This window comes from Neopelma chrysocephalum, unplaced genomic scaffold (genome assembly GCF_003984885.1).
Source record: "Neopelma chrysocephalum unplaced genomic scaffold, ASM398488v2 Primary Assembly neopelma1_96, whole genome shotgun sequence".
NCBI classification, from domain to species: domain Eukaryota; kingdom Metazoa; phylum Chordata; class Aves; order Passeriformes; family Pipridae; genus Neopelma; species Neopelma chrysocephalum.
In genome coordinates, this window is record NW_020897759.1 from 582,546 (window position 1) to 599,516 (window position 16,971).

The 16,971-nt window shown below is 40.2% G+C and overlaps 1 protein-coding gene across 8 annotated transcripts in view; it reads left to right on the top strand.

The window, feature by feature from the left end:
- The window catches only part of CTNNA3 (catenin alpha 3), a 428,400-nt gene that overhangs the window by 397,279 nt on the left and 14,150 nt on the right, over window positions 1-16,971 (top strand). For all 8 annotated transcript variants that reach the window (XM_027694077.1, XM_027694076.1, XM_027694078.1 and 5 more), the window contains one exon: window positions 12,444-12,549. In XM_027694077.1, the coding sequence (XP_027549878.1) occupies window positions 12,444-12,549 (106 nt within the window). The remainder of the gene's footprint in view (window positions 1-12,443; window positions 12,550-16,971) is intronic.

Genomic DNA, 16,971 nt, shown 5'->3' on the forward strand with positions numbered 1-16,971 from the left:
TTTTCTAATAAATTCTAAAATATGACTCTGCTAATGGAATGAACTCATTTTGAAAGGTGAATTTTATTGTCTTCCGCTACCAGCCTGGAGCCTATCATTACAGGTTTGTTGCAGCATTTTGATTCTGATGGTCCTGATGTGGTTCCTCTTTAGGTTCAATAACACCCTTAATTCCAATTGCTGTTGAATTTGTAATGCAGGGCATGAGAAGGGTACAGCTTCATGACTCCCTTTTGTAGATGGCAGATGTCCCAATTGGGCAAAAATTGCCATTGTTTTCTGATGATGGAACTTGAAAACTTAATAAATGCAGTTATAAGGTTACAGCAGTTAAATACCAGAAAGCTGACTCCCTAGCTCCAAAATATTCTTTGATTCCCATTTTCTGTATCCTGAACTTCATTCAATTTAAAATCCATTTATCACATTTGCAAAGTCTTTTGTCATTGCGATTTTTTTTTTCTTTGCAAAACACTAGATGGGCACTCAGAAAGACAATTTTGCACTAACTTTATATATACCATTAGCCAAGCACATCTTTTGGATTAAAAATATTAGCAACTTACTGGTAGCCCAGGTGAGCTTTTTAATCAAACTTTGGTATTAATTTGTATTTTTTCAGGGATTTTTCAGAAGACTGATTCCTTTGTTGTGACATACTGGGTAGTTAAAATTATAATTGTACCACTGGGAGGTCTTATTTTTCAAGTAACATTTAAAAGCTATTAATGATAGCTTGTGGGCACAAGTGCTGAAAAATATGATTATTAATAGCCTATGTTAACACTAGAAGTAGGATGGCACATGTAAATTTTGAAAATAGCCTGGCTGGCCATCAGCAAAATGGTGTTACATAGGGTAAAGGCATTCAAAAAGATTCCTTTTGGAATCAACATTTCAGGGGGATGACAAACCCTTCAGTAAAATATAGAACAACAGGAAGTACTGGCATGAAAGAGGTGAAACTGTTGAGCTGTGAATCAACTTTAAGAATTTGAAAAATGATAGAGGGAAGGTGAAAAAGAGGTTTGCAGAGGCTCACTGCATAGAGCTTTAAATGCCATGAGACAGATGTGACCACAGCGTGGCCTCCTTTCTAGCCTGTGATATTACTGCCATTAATCAGTTTTGCCAGTTCTCTGAATTTTCTGCTCCATCTAAGAATAGCAGTTACTTTTCCTTTTTCCCTAAAATAACTGCTTCTGAAGACCTGTGGGTAGGTGAGCCTCTGAGGGCTCTGCTTCACATGGGAAGATGCTTTTTTTCCTTCCAGCTGCCGTCTCTCCCCTCTGTTCTTGCAGAGGGGTCCCCAGTGGCAGCAGTCGTGGCCGTTCAATAACCTTGCAAAGTGGTTTGGGCTTTCATGATTAGACATTAAAAGCTTGAAGTCATGACCAGTGTGCAGCCTTGAGCTTTAGAAATAACCCCCTCCACCCCCCAAGAATAATTCAAACAGCATACTTTTTGGCCAGTTTTGTGATTTTTGAGATCTGGATGAGGTTTTTCTCATTACTATGATTAAAGGGACAGTCAAGGGGAATTAGAAAATTTGAGATAAGAAGAGTTCAGAATTAAAACTGTGTTGTTGATACAGCTCTTAGCTTAAATGTGTTAAAAGACCTCTCAGCAGTGTTCACATCTTCATGGACTGCACAGCCAGGGTCTGTCTTGTTTTTCTGTCTTCAGGTCGTCTCTGACATACCCTCTGCAGGGAACATGTATCTCAGGAATCTTGTGACCTTCTAAATCCAGATACACTATCTTTACTTGCAAGATAGTCTCCAGCAGTTGCTCCAAAAGGTGTGTGTGTGGTTATCTTGCCACAAAATGTATGTGGTGTTTAATGAGTTATGACACAGCTGAGATCAAACTGAAATCATTAATTTACCTTCCTTTGCAATTTCTACTATCGGCTGATTAGTGGGATTGCAGTCAATTGGAAAAACCAGATCAAAAGTGCAAGCTCCAGAAAAACAGATTGGTCATAGAGCACATATAAATGCATAATTACAGCTATTTGGGTATATCAAACAGCTGGCACTATTACCCTGCATTCCTGAACCGGAGGTCTCATTCTGTGACTCAAGTTCATGACAGTGTTTTTGTCTTACTATAGTTCATAAAAAGGAGCTCTCTAAACTCCAGGTTTGGGGGTTTCAATATCTGGTTTTGGATAATCAGTTTACTATCTGCTTTGTTTGCTTTCATGTTCAAAAATCTAAAAATCCATTAGAAGTCAGTTCTTCAGTGTCTACATCTTCTTTTGCTACCATCCATCTTTTTCCAGGATTATTTAAAGGGTACCATATATTTTACTCAGGGTTTATGATGGTGTAATTAAAAGCTTCTCTTCAGCTCCCTGTGCAGAGAGTAGTTGGCACCTTCAACCTTTAGCTCGGCCTTTATGAAATTAAATGTTTAATTATGCATCTGCCAGAGTACCTAGTGGTCTTCTTCAAGTAGTTTGTGTTTTTAAATTGCATTGATATACTTTGTATTAGTTTATTTTCTACATCCAGAAGTGTTCATGCCTGCTCCTTCATATATGCCATTCATTTATTTATATGTGGGGTCAGATCCTACCATGCACTCCATCCCTGCTTTGTGCTAAAAAGGTGTGCCATTAATGTAATTGGTTTTAATGACACAATTAAATGAGGAATAAATATCCTAAAAAATGATAGTGTAGTGGTCATAAAGCCATAACCTCTACCTTTTGGGATTCACTAAGTTTAAGTTGCTGTAACAGGCATTGCTGCAAGGCATGTTCTGAAAGGGTAAGGAAGTAGTCTGGGTATACATGTGCCTGGATTTTTTTAAATGGTAACAGTGATTTTCAGAAGGATCTCTTTGCTTTCTCTTATTGGAGAACTAGAAGAAATACACCTTGATAAATAAAGAGAATGTTTCATTTTTTAAAGGTTACAGCATAGCAAGAGGATTTTAGAAGACAATATTGGCCAGCTTAAGTGGCATTGCTCTATGTTTGCACTGTACTGCTCACAGTCATATTTCCTTTCATTACTAACCCTCCCATGGCTTTTTTCTGCTTCCAGGCTGTTAAGACTTGCTTTTTCTAGACCAAGTTATAATTCATGTTGAAAATTCAACACGTAATGCACAAGAGTGGGAAGCAGATGGGCCTCTGCAGTGGGAGTCCTTAGAGATAATGCTGACTTTCTGTCTGGGCTGTAATTCACCTCGGTGCTTTGAGAAGGTGCAAATTGTAGCTGCAGTGTGGTTACATTTGAAACACATTCCACATAGCCAAATACCTCTGCAAACGTGCACAGGAGACAACCTGAAGAACCTCTGCAGGCAGGCTGGCAGTGCCCACAGAAGTACCACACACAGTTGGTAAAAGACAAGGCTTGACACCTCCTTTTGCACAATCCAGGACAGACTACAGGAGAGCTGTGCATTTATAGGCCAATGTGTGCATACAATTTTAATGTTATTTATTCATAAGCAAATAGTTTATGCTCATGGAAAGATTTTAAAAGGTCCTCAAACGCACAGTTTGGGAGGCTGTTGGATGGTTTTAGAGATGTTAAAATCTCTGGGTAATTTCTGCTCATGGCAGAAAAAATAGAATAAGGGAGATTGATGAGGCAAATAGCAGAGATTTCCTGCAGTCACTGAACCGGTAACTGTAGGTGTGTAACATAGTGATTAAAAATAACAGGCAGCCAAATTAAAGCCCATGACTAGTGAGGTCTGCTGACCTTAGAGCTAAAAAATGAAAGTGTCCTTTGAAAAGCTGGATTTGGAAGCAGGAAGAGGTGGAGAAGCATCTCAGAGATAATGAGAATAGAAAGGGTTGAGATACATACAGTTGATGCCTAGTTTAGGTACCAGAAGTTGCTCACTTGGGATGTTGTGGTATTCCCTCATTATACTGACAATGTTTGGATATGGTTGTGAGAAGCAGAGCAGAGGGAGATCTGGGGAGAGATTTGTGGTGGCACAGGAAAAAAGCTGTCTGGGGGAACGACTCTACATCTGTAAATTGTTTCCTCTGGAACTGAACAAAACTTGAATTTCATGGATGGCATCTGCCTAGAAAGGTATAATCAAATGTAAAAAAGAGCAGAAATGTTACCTCTCCTTGGGGTTTATGACTTTCCTGTTACTTTTTCTTCTGCAGCATGTTAGGGTCAATTCCTGATGGATTTGTGATCCACTAAAACTCATTGCTTCTCACTGTCCTGTTGTGTAGGGCCTGAGTCTCCATTTGTATCTCTGCAGATACAAATGTATCTGTACCTACTTTTTCTTCCATGCTTTTCTCAAAGTAATTCTTAATTCCATATCTGGCCTGTTAGCCTATTTTCTTCTTTTTCCACATCAGTATCAAGTTTAAGCTCATTAAGCATTCTCTTTTTTCCCTTCATTCAATTCATAAATAAAGAACTGAGCAGCTCAGACACCAGGGCAGATCCCAGAGAACTCAGGTTTCTTCTATTTTTCCCTACACTGCGACAGCAACCTTTTGATAACCAGTCTGTCTTGGAGTGTGCTCTTCCAAGTTTTGCATCTCCTTTGCAATTATTTTATCTATATTCCATGTATTCTTTAGGCAGTTAATGAAAATGCAACAGAAGACAGTTTCAGAAGCCTCTCTGAAGATACATGGTATTTACAGCTTCTGTTCTTTCCAGAAGCTATAAAAGCTTATTTTCCATTGGTCTGACAATATCTATGCTTGAAAAATCATGTGGGCTCTTACTTATCTCTTTGTTATATTCTGGATGCTTCCAACTTGTTTGGTTACAAATTGATAGGATTTATTGGCCCTGAGCAGACACCATGTGGAACTGATAGACAAAATAGGGCCAGTTGCTGTGCCAGCATTACCCAGGACAGCAGGGGCTGGGACAGCTTCTGTGCAATCAAAGGTACCCAATAAAGTCCAGTCCCACTCAGATGAGCCCGTGTAACACTCATTTACAAAGCAGATTTGGTTTGTATTTACCCCACTCTAGCTGTGCTTTTGGACCTCCTCTCCCTTACTGCTCTTTGAGTGAGACACGGACCTGTTACATTGCCAGGGCAGGAGGGGAGAAAGGAAGAGGAAAGAGAAACTTCTGTATTAATCTCATTTTCATTTCCAGAATTACAGAGCAGATAGCAATATCTACTGAGCTGCTTGGATCCCCACAAGTCTATGGGACCAGATGGGATCCACCCAAGAGTGATGAGGAAGCTGGTGGAAGAGTTCGCCAAGCTGCTCTCCATCATCTACCAACAGTCCTGGCTCACTGGGGAGGTCCCAGATGATTGGAAGTTGGCAAATGTCACGCCAATCCACAGAAAGGGCTGGAAGGAGGACCCGGGAAACTACAGGCCTGTCAGCGTGACCTCAGTGCCTGGCAAGGTTATGGAGCAGATCATCCTCAGTGCAATCACACAGCACCTACAGGATGGACAAGAGATCAGACCCAGCCAACATGGGTTTAGGAAGGGCAGGACGTGTCTGACCAACCTGATCTCCTTTTATGATCAGGTGACCCGCCTGGTGGATGAGGGGAAGGCTGTGGATGTGTCTACCTGGACTTCAGCAAAGCCTTGGACACTGTCTCCCACAGCACACTCCTGAAAGAGCTGCAGCCCATGGCTTGGACAGGGGCACTCTGTGCTGGGTTAGGAACTGGCTGGAGGCCCGGGCCCAGAGAGTGGTGTTCAACGGTGCTGCATCCAGTTGGCAACCAGTCACTAGTGGTGTCCCCCAGGGATCAGTGTTGGGCCCAGTTCTGTTTAATATCTTTATTGATGATTTAGATGAGGGGATTGAGTCCATCATCAGCAAATTTGCAGATGACACTAAGCTGGGGGGGAGTGTCGATCAGCTGGAGGGTAGGAGGGCTCTGCAGAGGGACCTGGATAGGTTGGAGAGTTGGGCTGATTCCAAGGGGATGAGGTTCAACCAGACCAAGTGCCGGGTACTGCACTTTGGCCGCAACAACCCCATGCAGCGCTACAGGCTGGGGACAAAGTGGCTGGAGAGCAGCCAGGCAGAGAGGGACCTGGGAGTTTTGATTGACAAGAAGCTGAACATGAGCTTCTTGCACCAGCAGTGTGCCCAGGTGGCCAAGAAGGCCAATGGATCCTGGCCTGGATCAGGAACAGTGTGGCCAACAGGTCCAAGGGTGTGATTCTTCCCCTGTACTCAGCGCTGGTGAGGTCACACCTCGAGTACTCTGTCCAGTTCTGGGCCCCTCAGCTCAGGAAGAATATTGAGGTCCTGGAGCAGGTCCAGAGGAGGGCAACGAGGCTGGTGAAGGAACTCGAGCACAAGTCCTACGAGGAGAGGCTGAGGGAGCTGGGGCTGTTCAACCTGGAGAAGAGGAGGCTCAGGGGAGACCTCCTCACTCTTTACAACTCCCTGACAGGAGGTTGTAGCCAGGTGGGGGTTGGTCTCTTTGCCCAGGCAACTATCAGCAAGACAAGAGGGCATGGTCTTAAGCTGTGCCAGGGGAGGTTTAGGTTGGATATTAGGAAGAAATTCTTTACAGAGGGGCTCATCAGGCATTGGAATGGGCTGCCCAGAGAAGTGGTGGATTCTCCGTCCCTGGAAGTTTTTAAGATAAGACTGGATGTGGCACTTAGTGCCATGGTCTGGGAACCACGGTGGTAGTGGATCAAGGGTTGCACTTGATGATCTGGGAGGTCCCGTCCAACCCAGCTGATTCTATGATTCTATGATATATGCTGTGTTCACGTTGCCTGGAACTTCACTGTCCCATTCCTTGGTCCATATAATTCAGGTATTTTTGTAAGTTTTAAATTCCTTTACTCAAAAAAGGCATTTCTACCTACAAAATACTATTTATTGCAGAGAGTTTATGGCGATTTACTTCATGCCTTTTAATGTTTCTTCACACCATCCTTTTCTCACATGACTACACTTTTATTTGCATTATATTTATTTTGTTAGAGAGTAGACCTGCTTCAGCCATTGCATCTGTAAATGTTGAGTGGGGGTTTGGCCTTAGCCAGTTAGTTTTGCTGACATTAAGAATTCATTTCTCCTGATTTCCAAACCTTTAAACTCAGACAGGGATAGAAAATGAGAGAAACTAGAATCTTTCTTGCTTTATATCTACAGCTATAAAGAAATGGCAAAGGTTAGTTTGGTGATCCACCTGTACAATCTACAATTACCTCTTCCTTAAGTGGGTTTCCTGAGGAGCTCTGCTGTCTCCTGTTTGTCTGGGTGTAACTGGTAGAGATGTGCAGCCAGGTGTAATAAAAAGGTTTTTTGTTTATAGACATGATTCTAAAAAGCAAACTTTTTCATCCAGGCATTTCACAGATTTCATCTAAAACTGTGCACATGGAGCTGGGAGGGGCAGGCAAAGCAATTTACAGGAAAAAATGATTCACTCAGTAAGTTAATAGAGCATTTGTAATGAGTGAGGTGTGAATCCTGCTTCCTTATCCCTGCTCCCAGGCCTGCACACAATCAGTAGGTTAATAAAAGAAAAAGCAAACTTCAGAAACAGCTCATGGAACAGAGATCAGAATGTCTGACTGGAATCTAGATTTCTTACCATGCCAGTATTACAGGCAGAGCAGCAGTGGGAAGGCAGAAGAAAGGAGAAACACATGGTATGTTTGGAGAAGAACTGCAGGAGGCACAAGTTGGTACCTTGGAATGTAATGATTAGTGAATTGACTAAATACAGTAATATACATAAAATGTAATAATTGTGTTTGGGAGTATCATTCTGTCTCTGTGAGTAAAGTAAGGGATGTTTCTTACAAAACTAAACAGTGGGAGCTGTCAGGAGTTGCTGATCTAGAAACTAGGACCGACGATGGGGTGGTCAGTGTGTGGAGCTCAACACTTTAATGTGACAGTGGACACTGAGCTGTGGGTTGGGGCTGACAGTGCTCACGAAGCTTCAAGTTCACACCTTGGAAGTGCTTTGAAATCACTCCTTACGTGTGATGGTGGTTTGTGGTGCTGGGTGTGTGTTAGGGAGGAGTTTCTCTTTTGAGATTGAGTAGTCAGTAGAGCTCCCCATTGCTGTTTCTGATGCAGGGAAAGTACAAAACATTTGCTGAGGTGAACACAGTGAGTAGGGGGAAACCACTCAGCTTTGCTCCGAGACAGGAGACTTTTCTTGGAAAAGGTGATGGATGGCAAAAAATTCTTGGATTTGAAATAAGAATACAAGTTTCTTTTATAGTAAGAATTGAGAGAGCATAATTACTTTTCAGTGTGAAGGACAACAGGAAATAATGCCCAAAACTGATGTCTGCTAATCATTGCAGTTAAGTTTATGCAGACAGGGATGGAGTTTCTCTTCAGGCACACGGTTTCTCAGGGCTTGGAGCAAGAATGATTAGATTGAGCAGCTTCAGTCTGTCTTTCACATTTATCCAAAACCCTTGGTGTTGTACTAATTAACATCATCCAACTTTTTTCTTGTTATGATTGTACCTTGCAAGAAACATTTATGTGAAGTTTGTCGGGTTTTTTTCTCCGACACCTATTGAAGATATTCTAAACTGCTTTCTTTGTAGACAATCCAACTATTTTCCTTCTAGTTAGACTTAACTGGATATCTCTCTTATATTATTTTTGGCCTATTCCCAGTTTTCTTGTTGGATAGAGCAGTGATTTGAGCTGTAGTAACAATCCATCACTACCTTGGGGACATAATTGCTTGTAAATGTAGTACTTTGTGTCTCCTCTTTGTTTTCACAACCTTGACTGTGTTATCAGCTCACTTAGCCAGTAAGGCTTCATGCTTGGAAATAGTCAAGTGTGAGGAAAATAGGTGTATTAGATCTTCCATGCAATCAATCCAGATCAGGAATTTAGAGTCTACTATACGTTATGAATTACTGAAATCATTGGGAAAGAATTTCAGTAACTGAGTGTGTGAGATGAGGTTTGGCTTTAAACATTTCAGAGACTGGAAGCAGGGAAAAAACAGTAAGATAAGGCTGACTCAAAAAATAATAAAAAAAAATAAATTACATGGTTGCCATAGCACAGAAATTTATGTAGGGGAAAAGGTGGAAAACTCTACGAAGGAGCAATTTTGTGATGCTGTTGACCAGCAGATAGTACTTGGTGGGAGGATTTTTTTATCTGTCTAGTTTCTTTATTGGCTGTAGGTGCAGGAGCCAAGCTAATGCCTGCAGGTCTGTACTATTACCACAATTTGGGATGCTTCAGCACGTGGTGAGGAAGGATTAGAGACTACATCTATAGAAGGAAAGGGATGCTGTTACAATGACATGGAGAGAGAACTAAGTGAAATATCTGGGAAAATGTTCCAGAGAGTGAAATGGATAGCTCAGGGAAACAGCCTTCCAAACAAAGTGTTCTTCATACTTCAAACTTGCCAGAAAAAATGCAAGTGAATATAAAACTGGTAGGGAGCTGTGTAATGGCTGGGGAAAACAACCTAGATGATTTAATGGACTTTTTGTGTTTCTAACATCTGGATCCAGGGAGTTAATCTGAGTAAGTGGCATTCTGAATCTGCTGATCTGGTGGTAAATCAGGAAAACTGGGAATTCAAAAGTGCACATCTGCATTGATAACATTAGAAGGCAACATGCATTGCAACTGGTAACCATTCACCAAAAAACATGCAACTTCTTTGTTAAATTTAAAATTATAAAATCATTGGGCTGGAAGAGACCTCAGAAGGGGACTGATACCACCCTGTCCTTCACAACAGATGTCTGTCTGGTCTTGTCCATTGGCAGTGATGCCAAAGCCTCCTGGCTGCTCTGCTCTGGTTCCTCCTGAGCTCAGCACCTCACGTGAACCTGCTTTTCTAGAATGTGAGCTCCATCCCACCTCCCCTATCCCCTACGAAGCTCCTTTGAAGACTGTTACCATCTGTGTCCTGCAGCTTCTCCTGCTCGTGCTTCCTCCTTTGCCCCACTGAACCCTTCTGTCTCTCCTTATGTTTATGACATGTCTGATCATCCCTTTTGCACATTTTTCATCATGTCAAAAACATTCCTCATGGAACCCCCCTCCCTGAACTGCAGCTGCAGTCTTACCCAAATGGAGAAAGCAGAAGGAAAACTTGCTTTGTCCACCTTGGGTGTGACATCTGCTGTTTTCATAACAGCAACTGCCTCACAAACTCCTGTTCAGACTGGCCCACTGTATTAGCCCCTCTGGCTCTGTAAAAAACTACTATATAGGCTCTCTCTTTCTTTCTTTCTTTCTTGCTCTCTAAGCACTTAATATGTAAAGTCCAAATTTAATGTTTGCAGCTGTTCCCATTGAAGTATCATCCTGTTTTGTCTTTTTTCTTTCTCTTTCTTCCAGTTTGCCTGGTGATTCAGCAGACTTGGTGTACTCTCCCAAGTATTCTTTTCTAAGTACTTAGAATTGCCAAGCATCATAATTGCTCATTATGCCATACCCTGAGGCAGTTACACCTATGCTTTATGTCAAAGGCTCTGCATTTTACCTGAAGGTAAAAAAAGGAGTACAGTTAGTTCTTGGTTGTATAGCAAAGGAGCCCTCCTTGTATGTGTAATTTAACATGCTGGGATTTCAGTGCTTTTTAATACAAGGCTGAGGCATTGCTAAACACTAAACCTTCATTTCAAGACTGAGCTGGGGCTTAGAGCTCAGAAGCATCCTGCCCCACATTGCTTAGAGACTCCAATAGAGAACTTGAACCATTGGCACAATTAGGTGGCAAGTGGAGCAGAAGTGTCCAGAACACTCATTGCTGAGGTTCCTCTAACAGCTCTCCTGGTGGCCATATTTGTGGGGAAAGGAAATACTTCCTGTTCATTTGGTTGAAATAACCTTTCTTGGGTAGAATTGCTTCATTCTCATTAGATCTCTGAGGGACTTGCACAGGTACAAGAAATTGCTAGTTTAATTGAAGAGCTTCACCTTCAAAGTACCCATTCAGTGTAGCTTCAGATGTCAAAAAAGCTGCTGGCTGATACTCACAAGAATTTGCTTAACAGAAATAGCCTTGGACTGTTACATCTCTCCTTTCTGAGCTGCTTTAATTCTGGATTGTGTTCACCTTTGGTGTTCTCTCACTGGTGACTGGGTTGGACCTTTCCAGGAGGGTACTGGACTGCTGATAGTTTGCGAAGCACCTGAGGGACTTGCTATGGATGACTGACAGACCTCTGGCCTTTGGAACCTTCCACAGTGAAAATTACAATGAAAAACTAATTAGTGGCCTGATATGGTGGGGAGGGCCAATATGCAGTTGTAAGGATTCAATTGTGCAGCTAAGGGTTTGAAGGGAAAATAGCAGGAAAGGAAAATGAAGGGCATGGGTGAAATTTGAAGTACTTCATTCTGGACACAGGGATGAAGTTGCATTTGCAAATTCATTCCCCACAAACCCTATTATTCTTTTATAAACTGATCAACTTGCTAAGTAGGTTTTCATAACAAGAAGATGCCTTTCTGTAGAAAAAATAATGTGTAAAATACCTGATTCTAGGTTGTTCCAAATGTAAACTTCAAAAGTTGAAAATGAGGAACTGTAATTAGTCTGCCTTACTCCCAAGGATTAACAAATAGTTCTTTGCTGAGCAACATGATTAATCAGGATGAGATTAAACATATCTGCCACGTTGTCATCACCGTCTTTTTACTGAAGTGTTTTTATAGTTATATATGATAATACTTTTAGTCTAAATCAATTTTTTTACTGGAATGAATGGTAAATCTTCTTTATGCGTGAAACCATACTGACTTTGAGGAAAAGGGTCTTCTCATTTGAACAAAGAAGTATGTTAATTTTTTTCATGTTGTCTACTTCCTTTGTCCAGTGCAGAACTTGTAAATTGATATGGGGCATTCAGGAATTAAATGTGCACATAATAAAACTAAAGATATTCACTCCTTGACAAATTGTTCTCAGGAACTTTACTGTTTTCCTAGGCAGAAAATTCTGAAGAAATTATGAAATTGTTTGGAAAGTATTTTCAGATGTGGCATATCTATATTTTGAGTGGCATGTGCCAGTTGATTTGCAGCCCTGTTCATTATCTCTATTTTCTCTTGGATGCACCAAATAAATTAAAAAAAAAAAAAACAACAAAAACAACAGGTATCCATAATGACTCTCTGAATATATTGCTGTGCTGAACTTCCTTTGAACATATTTACGAGAAAATTTGTGGAAGAAACTTCATATTTGAGGAACTTCATATAAGCCTGGGAAAACCAAACCACACAAGAAATCTCTTAAAATTCTGATTTGGACTAGGTTACGCTTCCAGTATGAAAAAGCTGTGTGACATCTTTCTGGTACTTCTGCATCCAGTTGATGCCAAACAATACAAATTTGTGGGACCTGAAAACAAAACAGTTGAGGCTGGGGAGGGGAATTTTAATTGAGTTCTTCTGTGCCTAGTGTGCATGGATATGATTTATCCTCAGTTGTTGAATAACAGAGTTGCATTTGTTTCCTTTGCAGGGGGAGAGGACCACTGAAGCACACATCCGATGTGATCAACGCAGCAAAGATGATCTCGGAGTCAGGCTCCAGGATGGACATCCTGGCGCGGCTCATTGCGGATCAGGTGGGTTATTTATGCAGCAGTGCAGTAAACTTTGTCCCACACCCATCCATCCACAGAACCTCTGACACCTAAGAAGGTCACTTACTTAAGTGCTCATGACATTTTTAGATCTACTGTCTGATTTTCCTTCTGTTCTCCCTTTCTGAAGCCATGGATATATAGATCCTGTCTTAATATATGTGTGGATTCTCTTCTTCATACATATTAATGTTTATATACACTTATACACATACACACTTATATTTAAGTGTACATTCACAGATATGTATGGACATATTTATCTACAGATGCATTTGTATGTACGTGTGAATGTTTGTGAGTTCCCTTCAGCTATGAATGCAACATTTTAGACATATAGTATATATGTATGTATATATAAATGTGTGTGCATTCATGTATATATATGTATATGTGTATATTTATATATTGGAACAACAGTGAACATATACATACATACAAATATAAATATATATAAAATATATGTTACACATACATACAAATATATATAATATATATTATACATACATACAAATATATGTAATGTATATTATACATACAAATATATATAAATACATAATATACATTTACATACATACAAATATATATACATAAAAGCTATTGTCCCAGTTTAACCCCAGCTGGCAACTAAGTACCATGCTCAGTCACCTGGAAAAAACAATAAAACTCATGGGTTGAGATAAAAAGCTTAATAATTTAAACAAAATAAAATGTAATAGTAGTCGTAGTAATAAGAATAATGATAACAATAACGAAAGAGAGGGAGAGAGAGGAATAAAACTTGGGTTATCTTGTACTTGGGTTATCTTCCTTCCACCTCTGCCCCTCAACAGTGGCTGTTTCAGCCTCTGAATACTCGCTGTCTTGAGGTGATTTTTTTTTTTTTAGCATTTAAAAGAATTATATATCATCATCAAACGCAAAGTGTTACAGCTGTAAGGTCCACTTTATTTCCACTGGATTTTTAAAACATCCAATGGCTGAAAACCCCGCACCAGAAGACCCTCACCAGGAGCAGGGTAACTGGAGCAGCCTGGCTGGGAGCTGCAGTGGTGGCTGAGGAACTGAACACACCTCCTCACTAGGTGGGGTTGGTTGTATTAGGGCCAGGCACTACCAGTAGTGTAGGGAAATGGCAGTGTGCAAACATCACATTTAAAACATTTCTCTTCCTGTACCTTTTAGGTCTGGTGTAGCATGGTATGGTCACTATTTCCACACCCTTAAGTACTCTCTCTTTTTACCTTCACTTTTTATTTTCATACACAAGGCTTGCTTTTCTAGTGTCTAGGAAGCAGCAACAGTCTGTTACTTGTTGTCATGTGTCTCCCTGAATTCCAGATAACAAGATGAAGAATTTCTATTTTGCACCTCTACAGTTGTGGTCAGATTTGTGGAAAAAGTAGGTAAAATGTCTTGAGTCCCCATTTCTGATCTTGACAGATATTCTCCCAGCACATCTCTCTTTTCAGGGGCATTGGACAATAGCTCCTTTCAAGATGTTATCAATTACAAATTAAAATTCAAAACTGTCACTGATATATTGCAGAAACCATTGTGATATCAAAGGCAAAGATGAGTAAGGGTCATAAATCCTTGCTGGTTTTAGAACAGAAAATCCACTCTTGCTGAAATATTTCTTGTAGATAAAGGGAAATTTTAGGGAAGAAATATTTCATCTGTGTTATTACAGTGACTCCAGACTAGAAACATGAACAAATCTCATGTGTGAGGAAAAAGTATTCATGAACCATAAGTGCTAATAATTTATGTGGACCCTCATAGTTGCTGGGAAATGTGACATCATTCAAGTTATGGCAACCATTTTACTGAATTCACTCAAATTATTTCCATTTGTCCTCGCTCAGAGCTTGCACAGTTGATACCCATGAGCCACCTGAGCCCTGGTATTTATTCCTGTGGCATCTCGTGTGCATCTGAAGGACACTCGTTACTTATGGGTGGTTTTTTTATTTTAGATGCAATTTCAGGTTACAAGCACTAGAAGCAAAGGAACACATGCAATTAAAAAACCCAAATCAAAACATGAACCAAAGCAGCCCTTCCAGCTGTGGTGAACACAACTACAGTCATTGTTAGATGTGTGTCAAACTTAGTAAAAAAAGGGAATCCTCCCCCTTTATTCCTCCTATTACAACCATATGATTTTCTCATTCCTCAGATGGCTAGAAATCTTTTAACTTCTGTAACCTCTTTTTGCCTGTGCCAAGTCATCCTTTAACTTACAAAGCTATTTTCTATGTGGTGTTTTTCTAATCTCAAAAGTATTTCAAAGACAGCTGTTATTTTGGCAAATTTCCTATACTCTTCTATCTCAGGGTCTTAAAATGAAATAAACTTTACAATCCCCTGGGCTTTTTTCTCTAGTCCTTCTCTGAATTTCAGCCAAACTGGAGGAACCCTTCAAGAATTTGGTGCCCAGAGTAGAACATGAATGTCAATAAGGTTTTTACTAATGCCTTCCTCAGCAGCATTCAGACATTTTAGTGGAATTTTTCACGTGCTGCCTTTTAGTAACATTTAAATTATGTGGAATTTTTATTACATGGAAAAAAATGGATTTGTGTTATTTGCTTCAATTTTCAATTAGCTGATCTTTCAAGATATAGGTCCTTCCATTATTCCTGCACATACTCTTCTTGACACTGTTCCACCACTTGCTCTCAAGCTTAGACTTCCATCTAAGTATTTGTTACCACTTCTGATACTGTCTTTTAATTAAGGCGCATCACTTTAGTGTTCAGCTTCCATGACTCAGCTCTTCCTCTGCCTTTGGAGTTACCAGGACCACAGTAATGTGTGACAGGATTTTCAGTGTTCAAAGCTACACAAAAGGAAGAAAAGCAAAACCATCACTCTGCTTCCTCCATCTTGCTCAGACCTGAGCAGGCACCCAACAGAAGCAACCTCTGGGTAATGAAGAATCACTGTTGTATCTCTTTGGCCTTTTCCTGTTATTGAAACATTTTCAAATGAATAATTTTGATTCATACTCCATGTAATTTCAGAGAACTGTGTAATTACATCATTCTTACTGTATTTCTGTTAGGACAAAAGAAAAAACTCCACAGTAAACTCTACCCTGTAACTGTATTTGCAGTCTTTTTATAGCTCATCAACCACAACAGAACCTCTCTGATATAATTTTTCTTTAATTTCATATTTTTTTATGATTCCCTCTTCCTGTGTTTGAAGGAAAGGGATGCAGTGTGGTACAATTAGCAGAATTCAGTTATATTTCAGTCTGTGCTCACAACACTTTTAAAATGGCTCAGAGTTAACAACTGTGAAAATAATCACGGTACAGCATCAACATCAACCTAGGCAAATGAATCACAAGTACATTGATAATACATGTAGTTTAAAATAAGATTGTTATAAATTCATTGTCAAATTTGTGACCTGGAAGCCATGAGATAATTAAGGCAGTTAGTTAGTACATCCTGGTTTGATGGAATGTGCTGAAGATTAAGGTTTTATTAAGAGCCTCCTTGGTGTTCCAGTTGTTTTGCACCCACTACGATCCCAGTAAGACAGGCACTCAGACTGTGAGGTGTCATTTAAAATGCTGTTTGCCAGACCTAATTAACACAGTAAGGAAAGCACAGTGTAAATAATCTTACATCCCTGTCAGTGAAGGGAACCCCACGTGGTGTAGCATTCAACAGGCACAGCACACATTTATAGTAGTCGGCCTGTGGGTGATTATACCCAATATTAATCACCCCGAAGACAGATTTGGATTCTAGAGAAATGCTACTGGCTTTTTAGCAAAGGGATGAAATTAAACCAAGAACAGTATTGTCTACAATCAGAATTTCCAGGAAAATTGTTTCTCTAGACCTCTTGTGCCACTGCTGTGCCGGTGGCTTCTTCACTTGCGATTGTGAATGTTGGTTTCAATATGGTTTTAATCACTGTGTAATTTGAATTTATCAAATCACTTCAATGTTCCTGTGGATATTCTTTCTATTAGGTAAAATGCCACTGTGTTTTTTGGATGTGGGTCTGTACTGATCCCTGTGATATATATGGGAAAAAAAACCTCTCATAATTTGTGGGCATCTCTAGCTAAGAATGTGAGACATTAAACTGGTAATCATCAATGGCCTGTGAGTTGATTAAATGCAGAATTTATTAGTTGTCCTTCTGTTGCAGCCCAGATTTTGGTTTCACTAGTGAGCAAGTGTTGCTTGTAACAGATGCTTCTGAGCAATATGTAGAAGATTCCTTATGGAATGTCCTGCACAGTACATTCCTTCCTAACATCTGTCAATGGTTGATTTAGATATGCTATGAGGCTTGAGGCTTTAGGGTTTTTTGTAATATTTTATCCTGCTTAAAGTAGTGCAGAATGTTATCTTTACCCCTGCAAATGCCTGC